General features: G+C 39.8%; 1 protein-coding gene across 2 annotated transcripts in view; it reads left to right on the top strand.

Moving 5' to 3' along the window:
* The window catches only part of LOC115786848 (protein sidekick-1), a 288,838-nt gene that overhangs the window by 209,872 nt on the left and 63,643 nt on the right, over positions 1–15,323 (top strand). For both annotated transcript variants that reach the window (XM_030739306.1, XM_030739315.1), the window contains 2 exons: positions 6,928–7,109; positions 14,934–15,049. In XM_030739306.1, coding sequence (XP_030595166.1) covers positions 6,928–7,109; positions 14,934–15,049 — 298 coding nt within the window. The remainder of the gene's footprint in view (positions 1–6,927; positions 7,110–14,933; positions 15,050–15,323) is intronic.

Below are 15,323 nucleotides of genomic sequence, written 5' to 3'. Positions count from 1 at the left end.
GCACGTGTTTGGGTGTTCTTGTGCAATATGGAGGTACTAAAAGTAAAAGGCAGTTGGAGTCCTCTGTAAGAACTTGCATTATTTTTGCTACTAAATGCAAAATAATGCATAATCCATGGAAGGGAAAAGAATGGGTGAGTGTGTCCAAAATTTGACTGGCAATGTATTATCTGAAAAACTGTAAAATTTCTTAGTTTCAACAATTTAAATTATGTTTTTACTCTTCATTTAAAATATATATAAATATGGAGTTTAAATGTTTTCCAAATTATTGGAAATAATTATTGCAGATGGCGGCCCCCCCCCATAGCCTGGTTCAGCCTGGTTTTGAACCAAAATTGATGCAACTTTGTGGAATTATTCCTTAGGGGTCCAAGAACATATGATTTAATTTTCAAGGTGAAATGTCAAAGGTCAAGGCAACCGAAAATTTTAAAATCCCCATCTGTCATCATTAGTGAAATTTTAAAATTTATATCTCAGTGAATTTTTCTTCTATCGTGATTAAATTTAGTACTTGGGCATAAACAATTACTGTTGATAATTCAATGTCTTTTTCTCTTTTAAATTGAAATACTCTCAATAATACAAACTACAAACCCTACACAAAAATCACATATGCAATTCATATCCCGGCAAATATTTGTTTTTCCTTTTTTCACTTCCTTTTTTTTTCTGAGATGCTTTTAAGGTACATAAACAGAATAAAACATATTCAAACTATATGCCATTATCTGTTCATGTGGATCAAATTTTTTAAAGAAAAAATATAAAATCATATTTTTAGTTTTGGGTTGAGGTAGGAATGCACTCTACTGAGTGCCCTTTGAACCAAAATTGCCTCTGCACACCTTTGTATAAGCTCAGATTGTGCCAGTACAAAGAGAAGCACTAGGACAGAAATGAACGTGTAATTTGCAGGGCCTACTTGAAGATATTTTTGGCTCATCCAGCTGAAGGACCATCAGCCAAACTGTGCTCAAGGTCAAGGTCACATTTGTCATTTTACAGGCAATAATTGTAATCCGGTTGAGCTCCTGCGTCACTGAAGTTCTTGCTACACTGTGTTCTAGATGAGTCTTTTTTTTTTTTTAATCCCCGGCAGAAGAGGACAGCAACAGTCGTTGGTACTGTACCAAGCACTGTACCATGACAATCTGAAGTAGTATAAAGTATTTTCTGAAGATTGGCTGTTTTTGTTCATTACATGTTTCTTAGTAATAATAAGCAACAATAATGCTGGGAAAAAAACAGCTGAATAGCTTATATATAAACCCCATAAAATTCTTTGCTAAACTTTTGTTCAGCAGTCGTTTCACCTTAATATTGAGGATTTTCTAAGTGGTGCTCAGCACAGAGCCAAATGGGTGGACTTGACCTCATCCTGCTCCATCCTTCTGTACCTACATGCACCACCGTCCTCATTAATGCAAGTCTGGACCTACTCAAGCTCCACTCACTGGCTATTAGCATTAATGGAAGCCCTTTGTCACATAGTACTTTAACCTAATGGAGAAAAGCTGTTGACATATTAAGGTCGGTCACTTGCATGGGACTGCAGATGCTGGTGTAGCTAAAATGACTTTTTTTCTGATATTTTTCACAATACCACCAAATTGCAACCTGCTGAACACATTCTATGAGAATGTTTTGCTGGTGGGGGGGTTCTTTTAGGGCTTTGTGCTCAACGCTTTGGGAAGTCAGGTGAAGTAGGAAAGTCAGGTTATTCTGCAGTTTTCAATTTCACTTTGTGCTGGACTCTGTCAAGCTCTGCAGGGAGCTGCCTCTCCACATGTTAGTTTTACATCAGTGAAATAAATACCTCAGGGTTCTGGACCTGCTGGTCAGACAAATCAAGTACCTCATTTCCACATGATTTCTGGCATTTCTATACTAAACAACTGTAATATACACTATATTGCCAGAAGTATTTGCTCATCTGCCTTCACAGGCGTATGAACTCGAGTAACATCCCATTCTCAATCCACAGGGTTTAATATGATGTCTGCCCACCCTTTGCAGCTATAACAGCTCCAACTCTTCTGGGAAGGCTTTCCACAAGGTTTAGGAGTGTTTATTGGAATTTTTGACCATTCTTCCAGAAGCACATTTGTGAGGTCACACACTGATGTTGGAGAAGCAGGCCTGGCTCACAGGCTCCGCTCTAATTCATCCAAAAGGTGTTCTGTCGGGTTGAGGTCAGGACTCTGTGCAGGCCAGTCAAGTTCTTCCACACCAAACTCACTCATCCATGTCTTTATGGACCTTGCTTCACATTGGAACAGGAAGGGGCCATCCCTAAACTGTTAAGAATTCCTTTCGCTGATACTAAGGGGCTGAGCCCAACTCCTGAAGAACAACCCCACACACACAATGCAGTCAAACAAGTACCGTTCTCCTGGCAACCACCAAACCCAGACTAATCCATCAGATTGCCAGAGAAGTGCGATTCATCACTCTAGCAAACACGTCTCCATTACTGTAGAGTCCAGTGGTGGCATGATTTACACCAATGCATCCGACGCTTTGCATTGTCCTTGGTGATGTAAGACTTGGATGCAGCTGCTTGGCCATGGAAACACATTCCATGAAGCTCTCTACACACTGTTTTTGAGCTAATCTGAATCCACGTGAAGTTTGGAGGTCTGTAGCGACTGACTCAGCAGAAAGATGGTGACCTCTGTGCACTATGTGTCTGAGCATCCGCTAACCCCGCTCTGTCTTTTTTATGTGGCCTACCACTTCATGGCTGAGTTGCTGTCGTTCCACTTCAATGCCGCTAATAGCTGACTGTGGAATATTTAGTGAGGAGGATATTTCACGGCTGAACTTGTTGCACAGGTGGCATCCTGTCACGGTACCACGCTGGAATTCACTGAGCTCCTGAGAGCGACCCATTCTTTCACTAATGTTTGTAGAAGCAGTCTGCATGCCTAGGTGCTTGGTTTATACACCAGTGGCCGTGGAAGTGAATACATACAGATATGATTATTCACTAGTTAATCATTAGTGATACTTGTAAATGTAGTATTTTATAATTAAGTGAATAGCTAATACATATGCCTTTCATGCATACCTTGTCTGTAGGGACACATTCACACAGACACATGAGCGCTTTGTTTGTAGCTACACCTGCTGCCCTTGATCCTGTGTCCTTCCTTTTGATGTTTACCCAAAGTGTGATACAAAGTGTGTGTAATCAAACCCTCATCAGCTGCCTAACGCAGATTTGCATGTAATTGCAGTAGAAGTTATCTAGTCTTTATCCTCCTTCAACGTGTTATCTGCCTCCACTTCAGAAAATCAGTAGAAAATGGAATCACACACTTACGTTCCCACTATATCATTTCAGCTATATAGGACAGAGCTTCCACCTCCTCCTGCCCTCCCCTTTGGATCTCCTTCCTCCTTGTTGTGTCAGCTGGCAGATCTTCACTCTCTTTCTCCTATTTTCCCTCCTCAGTCTCTCCCCCTCCTCCTCCTCTCCCAGCATGAGTGTCATTGTATCAGGTGAAGAGAGAGGGTCTATCTCCTCTCTTCTGCAATCCCCTGTCAGCCTCCAGCACCCCCTCACTTTGTGTATGTGTATTTGTGTATATGAGCGTGTTACGTGTGTGTATACAGCATGTATGTGTGACAGAGTGCTGACTCAGCCGGTGAATCGTAGGAATATCCTGTTACAGTGAATAGGCTTCATATTAAAACGCTTACATGGGGATTATTACTCCATTCAGCTCCATCAGATATGTACAGTACCAAAGTGGTATTACACCTCCCTGTCTAGTTGGGTCATATATCCTTTTAAGTGGACATTTATATCACATGTGCTAAAGCAAAGGCCTTGAAGGTGCACTATTCAGAGATGTCCACTCAACACTGCTGACTTTTAATCTTTAAGGAGCTGTAGAAGGACTTCACACTAACAGAAAATTATTAAGCATAGTTTGGAAAATATAGAATGAAAAGAAGTGTTTGCTGTTTTATTTTTATTTGAACTTGTGTGTTCAGAAATTCCAGTATTAGAGGTGGGAATCACCAGAAACCAATGATACAATATTACCAAAATACTTAACTCATGACACAATATTAGTATATATGAATTTTAGTATATTTCAAAAATTTTGTGATACTGTATGAGTATTAGAATAAAATAGAATATCCTTTATTGTCATTGTACAGTGATGTGACAACGAAACTATGTAAACATTACAATAACATACTCCGAATTATCTTTTTTTTTTTCAAATGCAAATTATGTCCCTAAAAGTAAACTTTGTCAGTACCTGTTTTGTCCGATGGGATAAAGTTTTCTCACTTCATTAATTTTTTTGCTGCAGAATGCAGAACAACACTGTCATTCAAACCTGTCATAAATGTTGAGATAAGACAGAGTCAGCCTGCTGTAAGTCTCCTATCAGTCTGTGATTGAATGGAGTCAAGTTGGCAATTACATGCCATCACTTTGTGATAATATGGTGATTAACTATGATAATTCAGTGAAAACTGCAAATCTGTTGCCATCTGCATACACAGAAATTTGCATTAACTACTTAGTTATGTTCCTTTTGTATAGGAATATAACCAGAATGAAACCAGTTAACAACCAGTTGAGTTGAGTTTAGTCCCCTGTTGTAAAGGGACATGCTACTGAGGAGCTACACTTGGCGCAGACTCATATTAATGGTAACATACAGTGAACCCTCGTTTATCGCGGGGTTTACGTTCCAAAAATAACCTGCGATAGGCAAAATCTGTGAAGTAGTCAGCTTTATTTTTTACAATTATTATACAGGACTATAGAACGAAACCAAATATCAAAACCTGTTTTCAGGCCCAAGCATTTGTTTAAGAAATAAAAATAGAAATGTTTTCTTACAAATAACTATGCTAGTTTTTAGAAATATTGTAAAATAATAATAATAACCAACGAGGTTGGACACATTGTGACTCACGCGTATTTCACAGTTCCTCTGACTGTGCCTCTTTGTGCTGACTCCGCTCCGCTGTAGCGTGTGTGGGACGGAGGAGATTGGTTGACAGCCAATCAGGACACAGAACATGCAGAAAAAAGAAAAAAAAAGAAAGCATTAAAAAAAACTGCACTAAAAAAATCCGCGAAACAGCGAGGCCGTGAAAGGTGAAGCGCGTTATAGCGAGGGTTCACTGTATTCACAATCTGTGTATGTTTATAAAAATAGGTGGCAAATCTTTGCCCATCTATCTGTACGTAATTGCAATCAGTCTGACTCAGACTGTGATTGTTTGGAGACAGGTTGCCTCCCACCAGGTAAACTGTTGCCGCAACTACCTGCAATCACTCCCCAAATGTGCAAAAAATTCAGTGCAGTCACTGGGTAACCACATTTTTTTTTCTAGTTGAAAGGTGGTTGCTGTCCTATTTTTACTCTAGTGTGACTGAGCCATTAGCTCACGCTGCACTGGGAGGTAACTGTGTTCAGCGTATGTTGGTTTTATTTGCTAGAGCTAATTTACCATCGTTGGCTAACGCTATCTCAGGATGGAAGCTTGTGAGATAAGCCTTCTTGTTTGCAGTATTCCCAGAGTGTTTTGTTTTCATACAACCCTCCTTACAAATCCCACTTGTCATATCCATCTACTTTGTCCTATCCTTGTTAAAAAAAAATCCAATATAAGTCCATGTGTTTGATTTACTGTAAACGTGGGCGGTGCTTTTCTGATTTCTTTCTCCAATACCTCCATGTTTTCTTTACTAACTTCCTCCCGCACGTCGTGGCCTCTGCTGAACTCAGTAGAACAGGCGGGTGTCAAACTCAATCACAGAACGGGCCAAAATTGAAAACACAGTCTTAAGTTGCGGGCCAAACAGGATTAACCTTTATTGAACAGTTTAAAACTGAAAATATTTTAATCAGCAATATGAATTTGAATGAATACAGCAACTATTTCCTCAACACATTAAATAAAATATACAGTAAAATTATATTTTTCTTCAAAGATAACATCAGGAAAAATATTTCAAGCTGATGAAAATTGGTAATTTTTTTCAGATAAAACCTGTGATGTGATATCAGCAAAAAGTCCATAAACAAGAAACAACAAGCGATTTAGTTTTCTCAGTGCATCTTCTCCCACATCCATCCCACCAATCCGGTCTTTTCCCCACACAGAGGCACATGGGTTTACCCCCGAACAGGTCCTTTGCCTCCCACCTGTTTGGAAAATCCCTATTTTTAAAGTCCACTTTTCATTTGGCCATTTTTGCAGGTCCAGCTAGCTTAAATGTCACTGTAAAAAGTGCTGACTGATGATTTTATCCGCTGACCACTGATCAATGTGTCATTGGCAACGTGGATTAGTGCACAGGGCTTGACCTGCGTGGCAGTGCATAGCGGGATTTGTAGTATAAGTGCTGGGAGCACTATTTACCAGCAGCCCATTAATAATAGCCAAATGAAATGATCTCACAGGCCAAATATAATTGAGACACCTGTGCAGTAGAAGAAAACTCAACGGCACCATCTGGTGCACTAAAAAAAAGGCAATTGATTTATTATTCTCGTACTAAAAAGGTCAGTTTGCATTTGCAGTTTATAAAATAAAATATTGATATGTGGTGTCCCTGTATCTTTACAGTATTGCCACACAAAATATCCCAATACTGAATACAGTGGATACAGTCTGCTGTATCCTTTTTCCCCCACACTGATGTGATGATATTTCATCATACCATAAAGTCTGTAAAGTATTTCCAGGCTGAAGATGTCATTTTCTGAGTACATTTGGTTATATTACATTCATTTATTACATACTTTAGTCTCAATGCATATTGGGACATGTATGTACTGTTTAGCTTTTTTGTGTGTGTTTGACTCATAACCATTTACTTATTTAATTTCCTCACTTGTTTTTCTGCAAACCAGCATATTGAAATGTGTGTGTGTGTAGGTACCGTCTGGCAGGGCTGCCAGGAGACTACCAGGAGAAGAACATCAGCAGCCCAGAGACCAACTACTGTCTGCTGAAAGATCTGATCATCTGGACGCAATACCAGATCCAGGTGGCCGCCTACACGGGAGCAGGCCTCGGTATCTACAGCAGTCCTGTCACCGAGTACACACTGCAGGGAGGTGAGTATGTGCACACATTTTTGTCTCAAAGCAAATGTACCGAGACATTTTGAGACATTTTTAATCACTGCTCCATATGCACTAAATATAAAACGCTCTGACATTGCTGAGTTAGTAGCCTAAAAGCACCTCTTCCTTGATCCGTGAATCTTTAAATACGGGCCGGAAAAGACTTCACATCAGAGCAATCGTACATTATGAGCATTGACTTATGATCTCACTTTATGTATTATGTAATACAGGGGACAATGAGGGTTTAAAACATTAGCTGGCAGGGAATGTTCACTTTCTACATGAATTAAATGCAGCAATTAAGGGTTGAGTAAGCTATTCCTGAGAAAGACTGTTGATGTCCAAACAAGTGCACCACTATGCTAACAAGCTCTGCCCCCCAAACATGTGAATGGACATTATCTGACCAAAAGCACACATTGTATAATATGGCATTAAAAAAACAACAACATGCAAGCACACAAACAATGCCCGAAACACAACAGTGAAACCCAGAAAGAGTTAAGTAAATAACACAATCACAAATAAAGAGGTGATAAAAGGACTATAGTTTTGTAGCTAAGCTAACACTGAAGACCCACTTTACTAGCAAGTTTGTATTTTTAGGTCTCATTGCTATAAAAACCATTTCCAAGCATTGAATGGACAACTGTTAGTAAAGACGTCACTTAGCTAACTGTTGCTACTGTCCCTGCCACAAAGCTGACACAAAGGGACGAGCCCATTTCCAAAGCAACCAGCTCTCTCCAATTGCTACAGTACCAGTATCCCATACACACAGTCCTAAACCTTGTGGAAAGCCTTCCCAGAAGAGTTGAAGCTGTTATATGAATTAAGAATGGGCTGTCACTCAAGTTCATATATGTGTGAAGGCAGATGAGCGAATACTTTTGGCAGCATAGTGTATCTTAGTTCTGTAAAATGCAGCCAAACTCACTTTTCAAGTTGAAACAGTCTCTGTCATCTTGCCTTTTAACTTTCAGAGGTCTCTTCAGCGTTGGAAAAGCTTCATTGATGTTAACAGCTTTGTGTCCTCGCCAAATCACTTTTATTCTCCTGACCTTCTGCGTTTTGGCCGTTTCTCAGATCTCTCCTCCTTGACAGTGGGATTAATTTGTGGAGTTCCCACTGTGTCCTTTCCCAACCATCTCCCCTTCTCCCCTTTGGTTTGTGCATTGGCGAGAACACCTCCTGTTGCATTAGTCCGAGCCACTTTATTTATTTTTTTTCTTTCGTTTACAGTAGCATGGCTGAGTACAAAGGATTTTTATTATATTATTTAAATTCATGTGTAAACAAAGATCAGACAGCTAGTAGACCGTGAGAAGAAAATTGCTGAATTTGACAGAATGCATATTGGATTAGAATGGCTCACTCCACTGTTAATAAGTGGATAAAGTGCAAAAACATAATAGGCTCACTGAGGTAGCAAAAGCTAACTGTAGATAGAAAAGATGCAGTTCTGGTAATTGATATGACTCCCGCTAACATGAGCCCACACAATACACCGCCCAGTTTCCCCCACTTCTGTAATTATATAAAACTTTCCCTTTACCTGCTCAGAGTTTTGCTTATTTATGTGATAAACGAGGATAAACACATTATAGTACAGTTGTGAGGACTCTAGCTCATGAGACATACAGTACAGACTGCTAAGGAAAGGAACACTTTTAAAGTTTGATAGCGCACAGTGAAGGGGGGCAGGAAGGGGCCACATGTTGGACGCTAACCTGGGCTGTCTGTACCACAACCATGTGGCATATATGGTCATCCACTGAGCCATCCTGGTGCCTGGAAAAGAAAACTTTTTAATCAGAGTTTAGCATCAAGTCAGTTAAACTTCTGGGATATTGATCTGGTCAGTTAAGTAGCAGAGGGGGTTGTTAATCAGTTTCAGCTGCTTTGGTGTTTGAAATTAATGAAATGAAATTAACAACAGGTGCGCTACAGGTGGAGGACACTGACAGTATTTCTCTCCTCATCTTTTCTAACAGTTTTTTCACTATTTTTGTATTTGGCTAGGGTCAGTGTCACTACTGGTAGCATGAGGGTGATTCCTGGATTCTACAGAGGTTGCCTGATGGCCTGTCGTCCTCTAGTGGGGTTATAATAATGGATTTTACATTATAGTTTAGTTTTAGTTCGTTTTAACTTTTTTTCTCTAATTCAGTTAGTTTTAGTTAGTTTTTAGAATGGTTTTGCTCCTTTTTATTAGTTTTTATTTTTGGTTTAATGTTTAGTTTTAGTTTAGTTTTCGTTAGGTTTAGTCTTAGTTTTAGTTTTTCATACTTTGTCAGGTGCAAGATTCAAGGTGCAAGAGTGACTATTGTGTAATAAAAACTTGACAAAGATACAGTTCAAAGAAATATATTCAACAACCAACTGTTCACAAGACAGCAGCACTACATGCTTAATGTGTGTAATAATAAGGACTCACATGAACATCAACAGAGAGAAACACAAAGAAAAACATGAACTCCCAAACTCAATAAATTCTACAATAAACTTCAGCGTCAGTGCAGTAGATTAACAAAACCTACATGTGGTGTTTGACAAAAACAAACTGAACTCTTTGAAGGAGTCAAAGCTCAAATCCAGCTGCATCCTGATGTTATCCACCACATGATGCTGGTTCTGTTTTGGAGCTAGCTTGGTCAGATGCTCTCTAATTAGACTTGCAAGGTCCCTGTGGCCTCTGTACACAACCTACAGAAGTGGTCGACCTCGTGTCTGCACTTATGCTTGCGTAGCTAGATTATGTGTGTGTGTTAATTACCTTGCAGTCGTGTGCTGGTGTTTTATATGCGGTGCTGGCTGGGATTTTTTTTTTTTTTTGGGCACACGCACACATGCACACGCACACATGCACACGCACACGGATGCACACAGTTGTCCAATGGCATTCCCAGCTTAAACTCGTAGAGCGGAAAAAATGATTTCATATCAATCCAAAAGGCTTTTAAATAGAATGACAAGCACAAAAACAAGGTTCATTTTATCTATAATTTTAAGTTCGTTTTAGTTAGTTTTGTAAACTAACAATACAGTTTTAGTTATCATTTTTAATTATAGTTTTTATTTATTTCAGTTAACAAAAATGTTTTTTTCAGTTTCAGTATTAGTTATTTCGTTCATTTTCATTAACAATAATAACCCTGGTGGTACCATGGACCTTGATTGGCATTTGCCATAAAATCCCATAATTGGCTGGTCCACCACTGGTGCCCTGTGCTTTTCACAGATGAGCAAGTTCACCCTGAGCACATGTGACAGATGTGAAAGGATCTGGAGAAGCCATGGAGAACGTTATGCTGCCTGTAACATCAATCAGCATGATCGATTAGGTAGTGGGTCAGTGATGGCCTGGGGAGGCATATCCACACAGACCTCTACAGGCTACGCAATGAAACTCTTGACTGTCATTAGGTATCAGAATGAAATGCTTGGACCCATTGTCAGACCCTACACTGGTGCAGTCAGTCCTGGGTTCCTCCTGGTGCACGAGCATGCCCGGCCTCCTGTGGCAAGAGTGTGCAGGCAGTTCATGAAGGATGAAGGAATTGATACCATTGATTGGCCCCCACACTCGCCTGATCTAAAGCTAATAGAACACCTCAGGGACATTATGTTTCAGTCCATCCGACACTACCAGGTCGCACCTTTGACTGTCTAGGAGCTCCATGATGCCCTGATCCAGATCGGGGGAGGAGATCCCCGAAGTCAACATCCATTAGTAACATGCCCCAATGTTATCAGGCATACAAGCACGTGGAGGCCATACAAACTAGTGAGGACCATTTTTAGTTGCTGCAATGAAATTTCGGCAAAATGGACTAGCCTGCAGCATAATATTTTCACTTTGATTTTTGGGGTGTCTTTGAATTCAGCCCCTCTGTAAGTCGATCATTTTCATTTCCATCAAATGCTGTTGCATCCTTTCATTCCTAACACATCACCCAGTCCATATCAGTGTAGATGTCCAGCATTTTTTCCCCCATTGAGATCTGATGTGTTTTCAAAGTATTCCTTGAATTCTTTTGACCAGTGCAGTGCACAGAGAGCTTTCTATTGTCACAGTAAGTTTATATAGGTATACTGTTTAATGTTTTGGGTGGGGATCAGACGACTGAGATCAGTTAAAAGCAGCCAGCTACGAGGTTTTTCTATAACCTGACAGGCTTCACTCTCACTTGAGAAGTGTCTGAGGCATTCCCTCACAGGCATACCAGCTCCACCTGGGAGGAGACCCTAGGGGTGACCCAGGACATGCTGGAGGGACTGCATCTGCCATCTGGCCAGCAAACATATTGAGATGCAGAAAGGATGAGCTGGAGGGAGTTCATGGGGAAAGAGTTTCTGTATTACTCTATAAATATAAAACATGTCATATAATACATTTAATAAACATGGCTGCAAAGAGCAACACACTCTGAACTCACTCAAACATAAATTCAGGAAGTGGTTGTGAAATGCGGAAGAATGTAAGAGAAGATTATAAAGGTAGATGAGAGGAAGTGGTTGTCGGGGTAAATCTTCTTTAAACACGTGTTCCTCTTTTCCTGACTTTTATTCCAACAATATATTATCAGTATTAAACATGAGCCAAGACACACACACACACACACACACACACACACACACACACGTCTGCATTCACATAAAACTCACAGTCATTATTACAAGAGTTCGGGACAGGTTTATAGACTCAGGAAAGGGAGTTAGACTCATTAATTATTCTAATGTGGTTTAATGGGAGTGGCTGCGATGGATTGGACATTTTCTCTCTCTGTGTCTCTGAAAGGATGAAGCTGAACTCTGTGTTAGACTCTGATAACATTGCTCTTCTCCCGCTCTCTCACAAGCGACCTTACACGCATACTAAGATTCACCCAAAGGGAAGAGTTTAGTGTTTTATCTGGAGCTGTGAGCTGCAAGGGGTTAGAAGCTAGTCCCCAGGAGCACAATCAGCATGGCAGAGACAGAGAAAGCATCTTTAACATCAATTAATCTTCTGTCTCCCTCAAAGTTTTCTCTTCCTTTGTTCCCCTTCTTGCAACATCACCGACAACACTATTTTTCACTAGTTTTTGTTTTGGTCTCTTTCCACCCACTGTGTGTGTGTGTGTGTGTGTGTGTGTGTGTGTGTGTGTGTGTGTGTGTGTGTGTGTGTGTGTGTGTGTGTGTGTGTGTGTGTCAAATGTAAGATGTAAAGGGCATTCCCATCATGCAACAGTGCATTATCACTCTGTGGCTCTCTAGCATCAGCATAAACCCCTTACAGTGTAATCACCAGAACATGTGCCCACAGACACTCTCTCATACACACACATACAAACACACACACGCACACACATCTCACTGTCACTCCTCTTTCTCTCTGTTCCTAGCTTTGATGTTCATTCACACCCCCCCCCCCCTTAAATGACCAACAGCTTTAATAGATTTCACATAACACAAAGATCTACATGCAGAGAACCATTTACACACTGACACAAGCGAAAGGGAACAGAAGAAGAATAAACAGCACAGGCTGTGTTTCACTCTCAGAATGGGTGATGCAAAATGCGTTCAGCTTGTGAGAGCCAAACATGTTCAGCACTTGTTTGCAATATTTACCTCCTGCCAGCCTTCTTTTTTCATCTTGAACAAATAAGCTACATTTCATATGAAAAACTGCTGCTGCATACACGGGATATTCCACAGCTTCTATCTTATCGCTTTGCACTCGCAGGTGGCCAAGATGATGAACGCCTCAACCGAGCTCGTGCTTGTTTCTGATAGGCATTTAAAGTTGTCGCTGTTCTTTCATTTGAGTGCAGTGAACATTTTTAAACTTATATTCACATTTAAACACAGACGGCCTAAATTTATGTTAGATCGTCATCAGTATGGATGGTTATGCACTTTTTTCTATTCTTTAAGATATAAATAATACATGCTAATGTAGGAAATAAATGCTATAAATACTTCATGGATGAATGCATATGTATGTGCAAGATAAATGTGTGCGCTAGTGATTTAACACCCGCCACTGCTACCTCTTTTTGTTGAACACACTGCTGGTTCACTTCGACAAGTTTCTTTGTCATTTTGAGAGGTTTGAGAGAGATTATTTCATAACCTTACTAGCAGAAGTTGGGGTCATTTCAGGGGAAAGAAAATCATGCCAGTTATAATCTGTAAGCTGCAAATTATTGGGGAAGTTCCCACAGTCACTGACATGGGTTCCAGCTTTGGGCCCAGGAATTTTGCGGTGACATGCTGGTGTCAGCTTTTTGGCACCGCTGCCAGTCTTTTTTTTTTTTTTTTTTTTTTTTTTTTTTTTTGGTGGCAATGCATTGAACCAGTTCTAGATTGCATCCACAGCATCAGTGGAAAAGGGAGGTAAAGGGGACTGCTGCTGTGGCTCTAAAGGCAGATTTCCAAAGCTTAAAAAAAATTGCTGTATTGATGTTATGCCATCAAGGCTTAACACATAGAAAAAAAAGTCAGCTTTAAAAGTTCCAGATTGGTGGTCTGAAAGAAAGGACCATTTAAAAAAAGAGGGAAGAGTTTTTCAAATTAAAGATACTTTATTATACTAAAGATGGCTTTTATGCTAGAGCCATCATTGAACTGAACTCTGCGGTCCATTGGACGTGATGTGGGGTGGTAGTGCTGTGTGTGTGTGCGTGCGTGACTGTAGGTATCGGAGCTAGATTCTTCTCATTTTAATATATTATTATGTATTGTATTTTACTAATTCTTTTACTCATACTCACTCATACTTGTATTTTTTTTATTTATTGTCTGATGCACCTGGAAGCACTGCATTTTAAATTTTGTTGTGCAACTTGCGTATACAATGACAATAAAGATTCTATTTTTGTGACACTCAATCATAGGAGGGCCTTTTGTCAGTTAAATATTAATATAGAGTAAACATCCTGTCTCCTTAATCAGATAAATTCTGTTTTTAATCAATAAATTATGCCATAATGTGCAGTTCAAGGCTGAAAGGGCTGCTTGGTTAGTACAATGAGAGTTATGTTGATACGCTGAGCTAACAAATCCAGTGAGTCATCCTTTTTCACAGTCAGCCAGTAATGCATCAGTATCCTAATCTCATTCAGTCAGTCCTATAAGGTAACAACAATCAGGGAACCCATCAGCTCCGGGGAACAGCAGCCCATTTTTCGTGGCTTTCCGCATAGCCAGCAGATATCCAGGCTCCCTGTTTGTCTGGCAGTAGTTGTTTACTAATGCAGATACATTTAAAGAAGGGAATAAAAGTGAAATCATCGTCAGACTATAGCCAGTAGTTATGTGATGCATTCCAGCAAATGACGTACCTGTTTACCTGAATGCCACCACAGCTGCTCATACTTGAACGCAAGTTATGGTCGCAAAAATCGTGTCCCTAATCTACAGAGTCGACATGCTCATATAGAGATTAATAAGGTAATAATATGCACAATACGACAGATTAGATTTTTTTGTTTTTTGGGTTCTTTTTTTTCTGTTTTGAGCAATAAGTTGATTTTCAGGAAAGAAGAAAGGGATAGGTTTGCCATTTAAATTTGCAAGCTCAGCAGGTTTTTTTTTTTAATTAAAAAATGAGCAGCGCCTCCACATGAATCATTGAACTGTGGTGCTGGAGCAGATTTTTACAACTACCACTTATTTAAAAAAGCAAAACCAAAAAGAATGAACATCTGCATCTCGGGCCTACAAGTCTGTTACTGCATGTTTTGTTCACCATATAATAACACACCCTGCCCCTTAGTGAAGCTGTTGCAGTATTGCATTATTTGTTTTTGTGTCTGCCTCCAGTTCCCACAGCACCTCCACAGGAAGTGGAAATTGTTGCTATAAACTCGACTACTATCCAGTTCACTTGGAACCCTCCACCTCAGCAGTTCATTAATGGCATCAACCAGGGATACAAGGTACGTCTCTGAATATATTTGTCTGTTGTAACACTACATGTTTATTTTTTTTTTACGTTCTTAAGTTAGTTTATGATGTGCAGACACATTTCGTTAACACAATGTCTCCTTGAAATGTCTGATATAGTCTTTATCATTAGTTGTTTTTTTTTTGTTGTTGTTTTTTTTTATACACAAACAGAAGTTTGCCCGTGACTTTCTCTGACCTGGCTCTCAAAAGCAGAATGAAGAAAAAGCACATTACTTAATATTTTATTCACTAATTTAATAATTT

This window comes from Archocentrus centrarchus, chromosome 1 (assembly GCF_007364275.1).
Source record: "Archocentrus centrarchus isolate MPI-CPG fArcCen1 chromosome 1, fArcCen1, whole genome shotgun sequence".
In the NCBI taxonomy this organism is placed as follows: Eukaryota; Metazoa; Chordata; class Actinopteri; order Cichliformes; family Cichlidae; genus Archocentrus; species Archocentrus centrarchus.
This window is presented reverse-complemented; position numbering and strand designations above follow the sequence as displayed.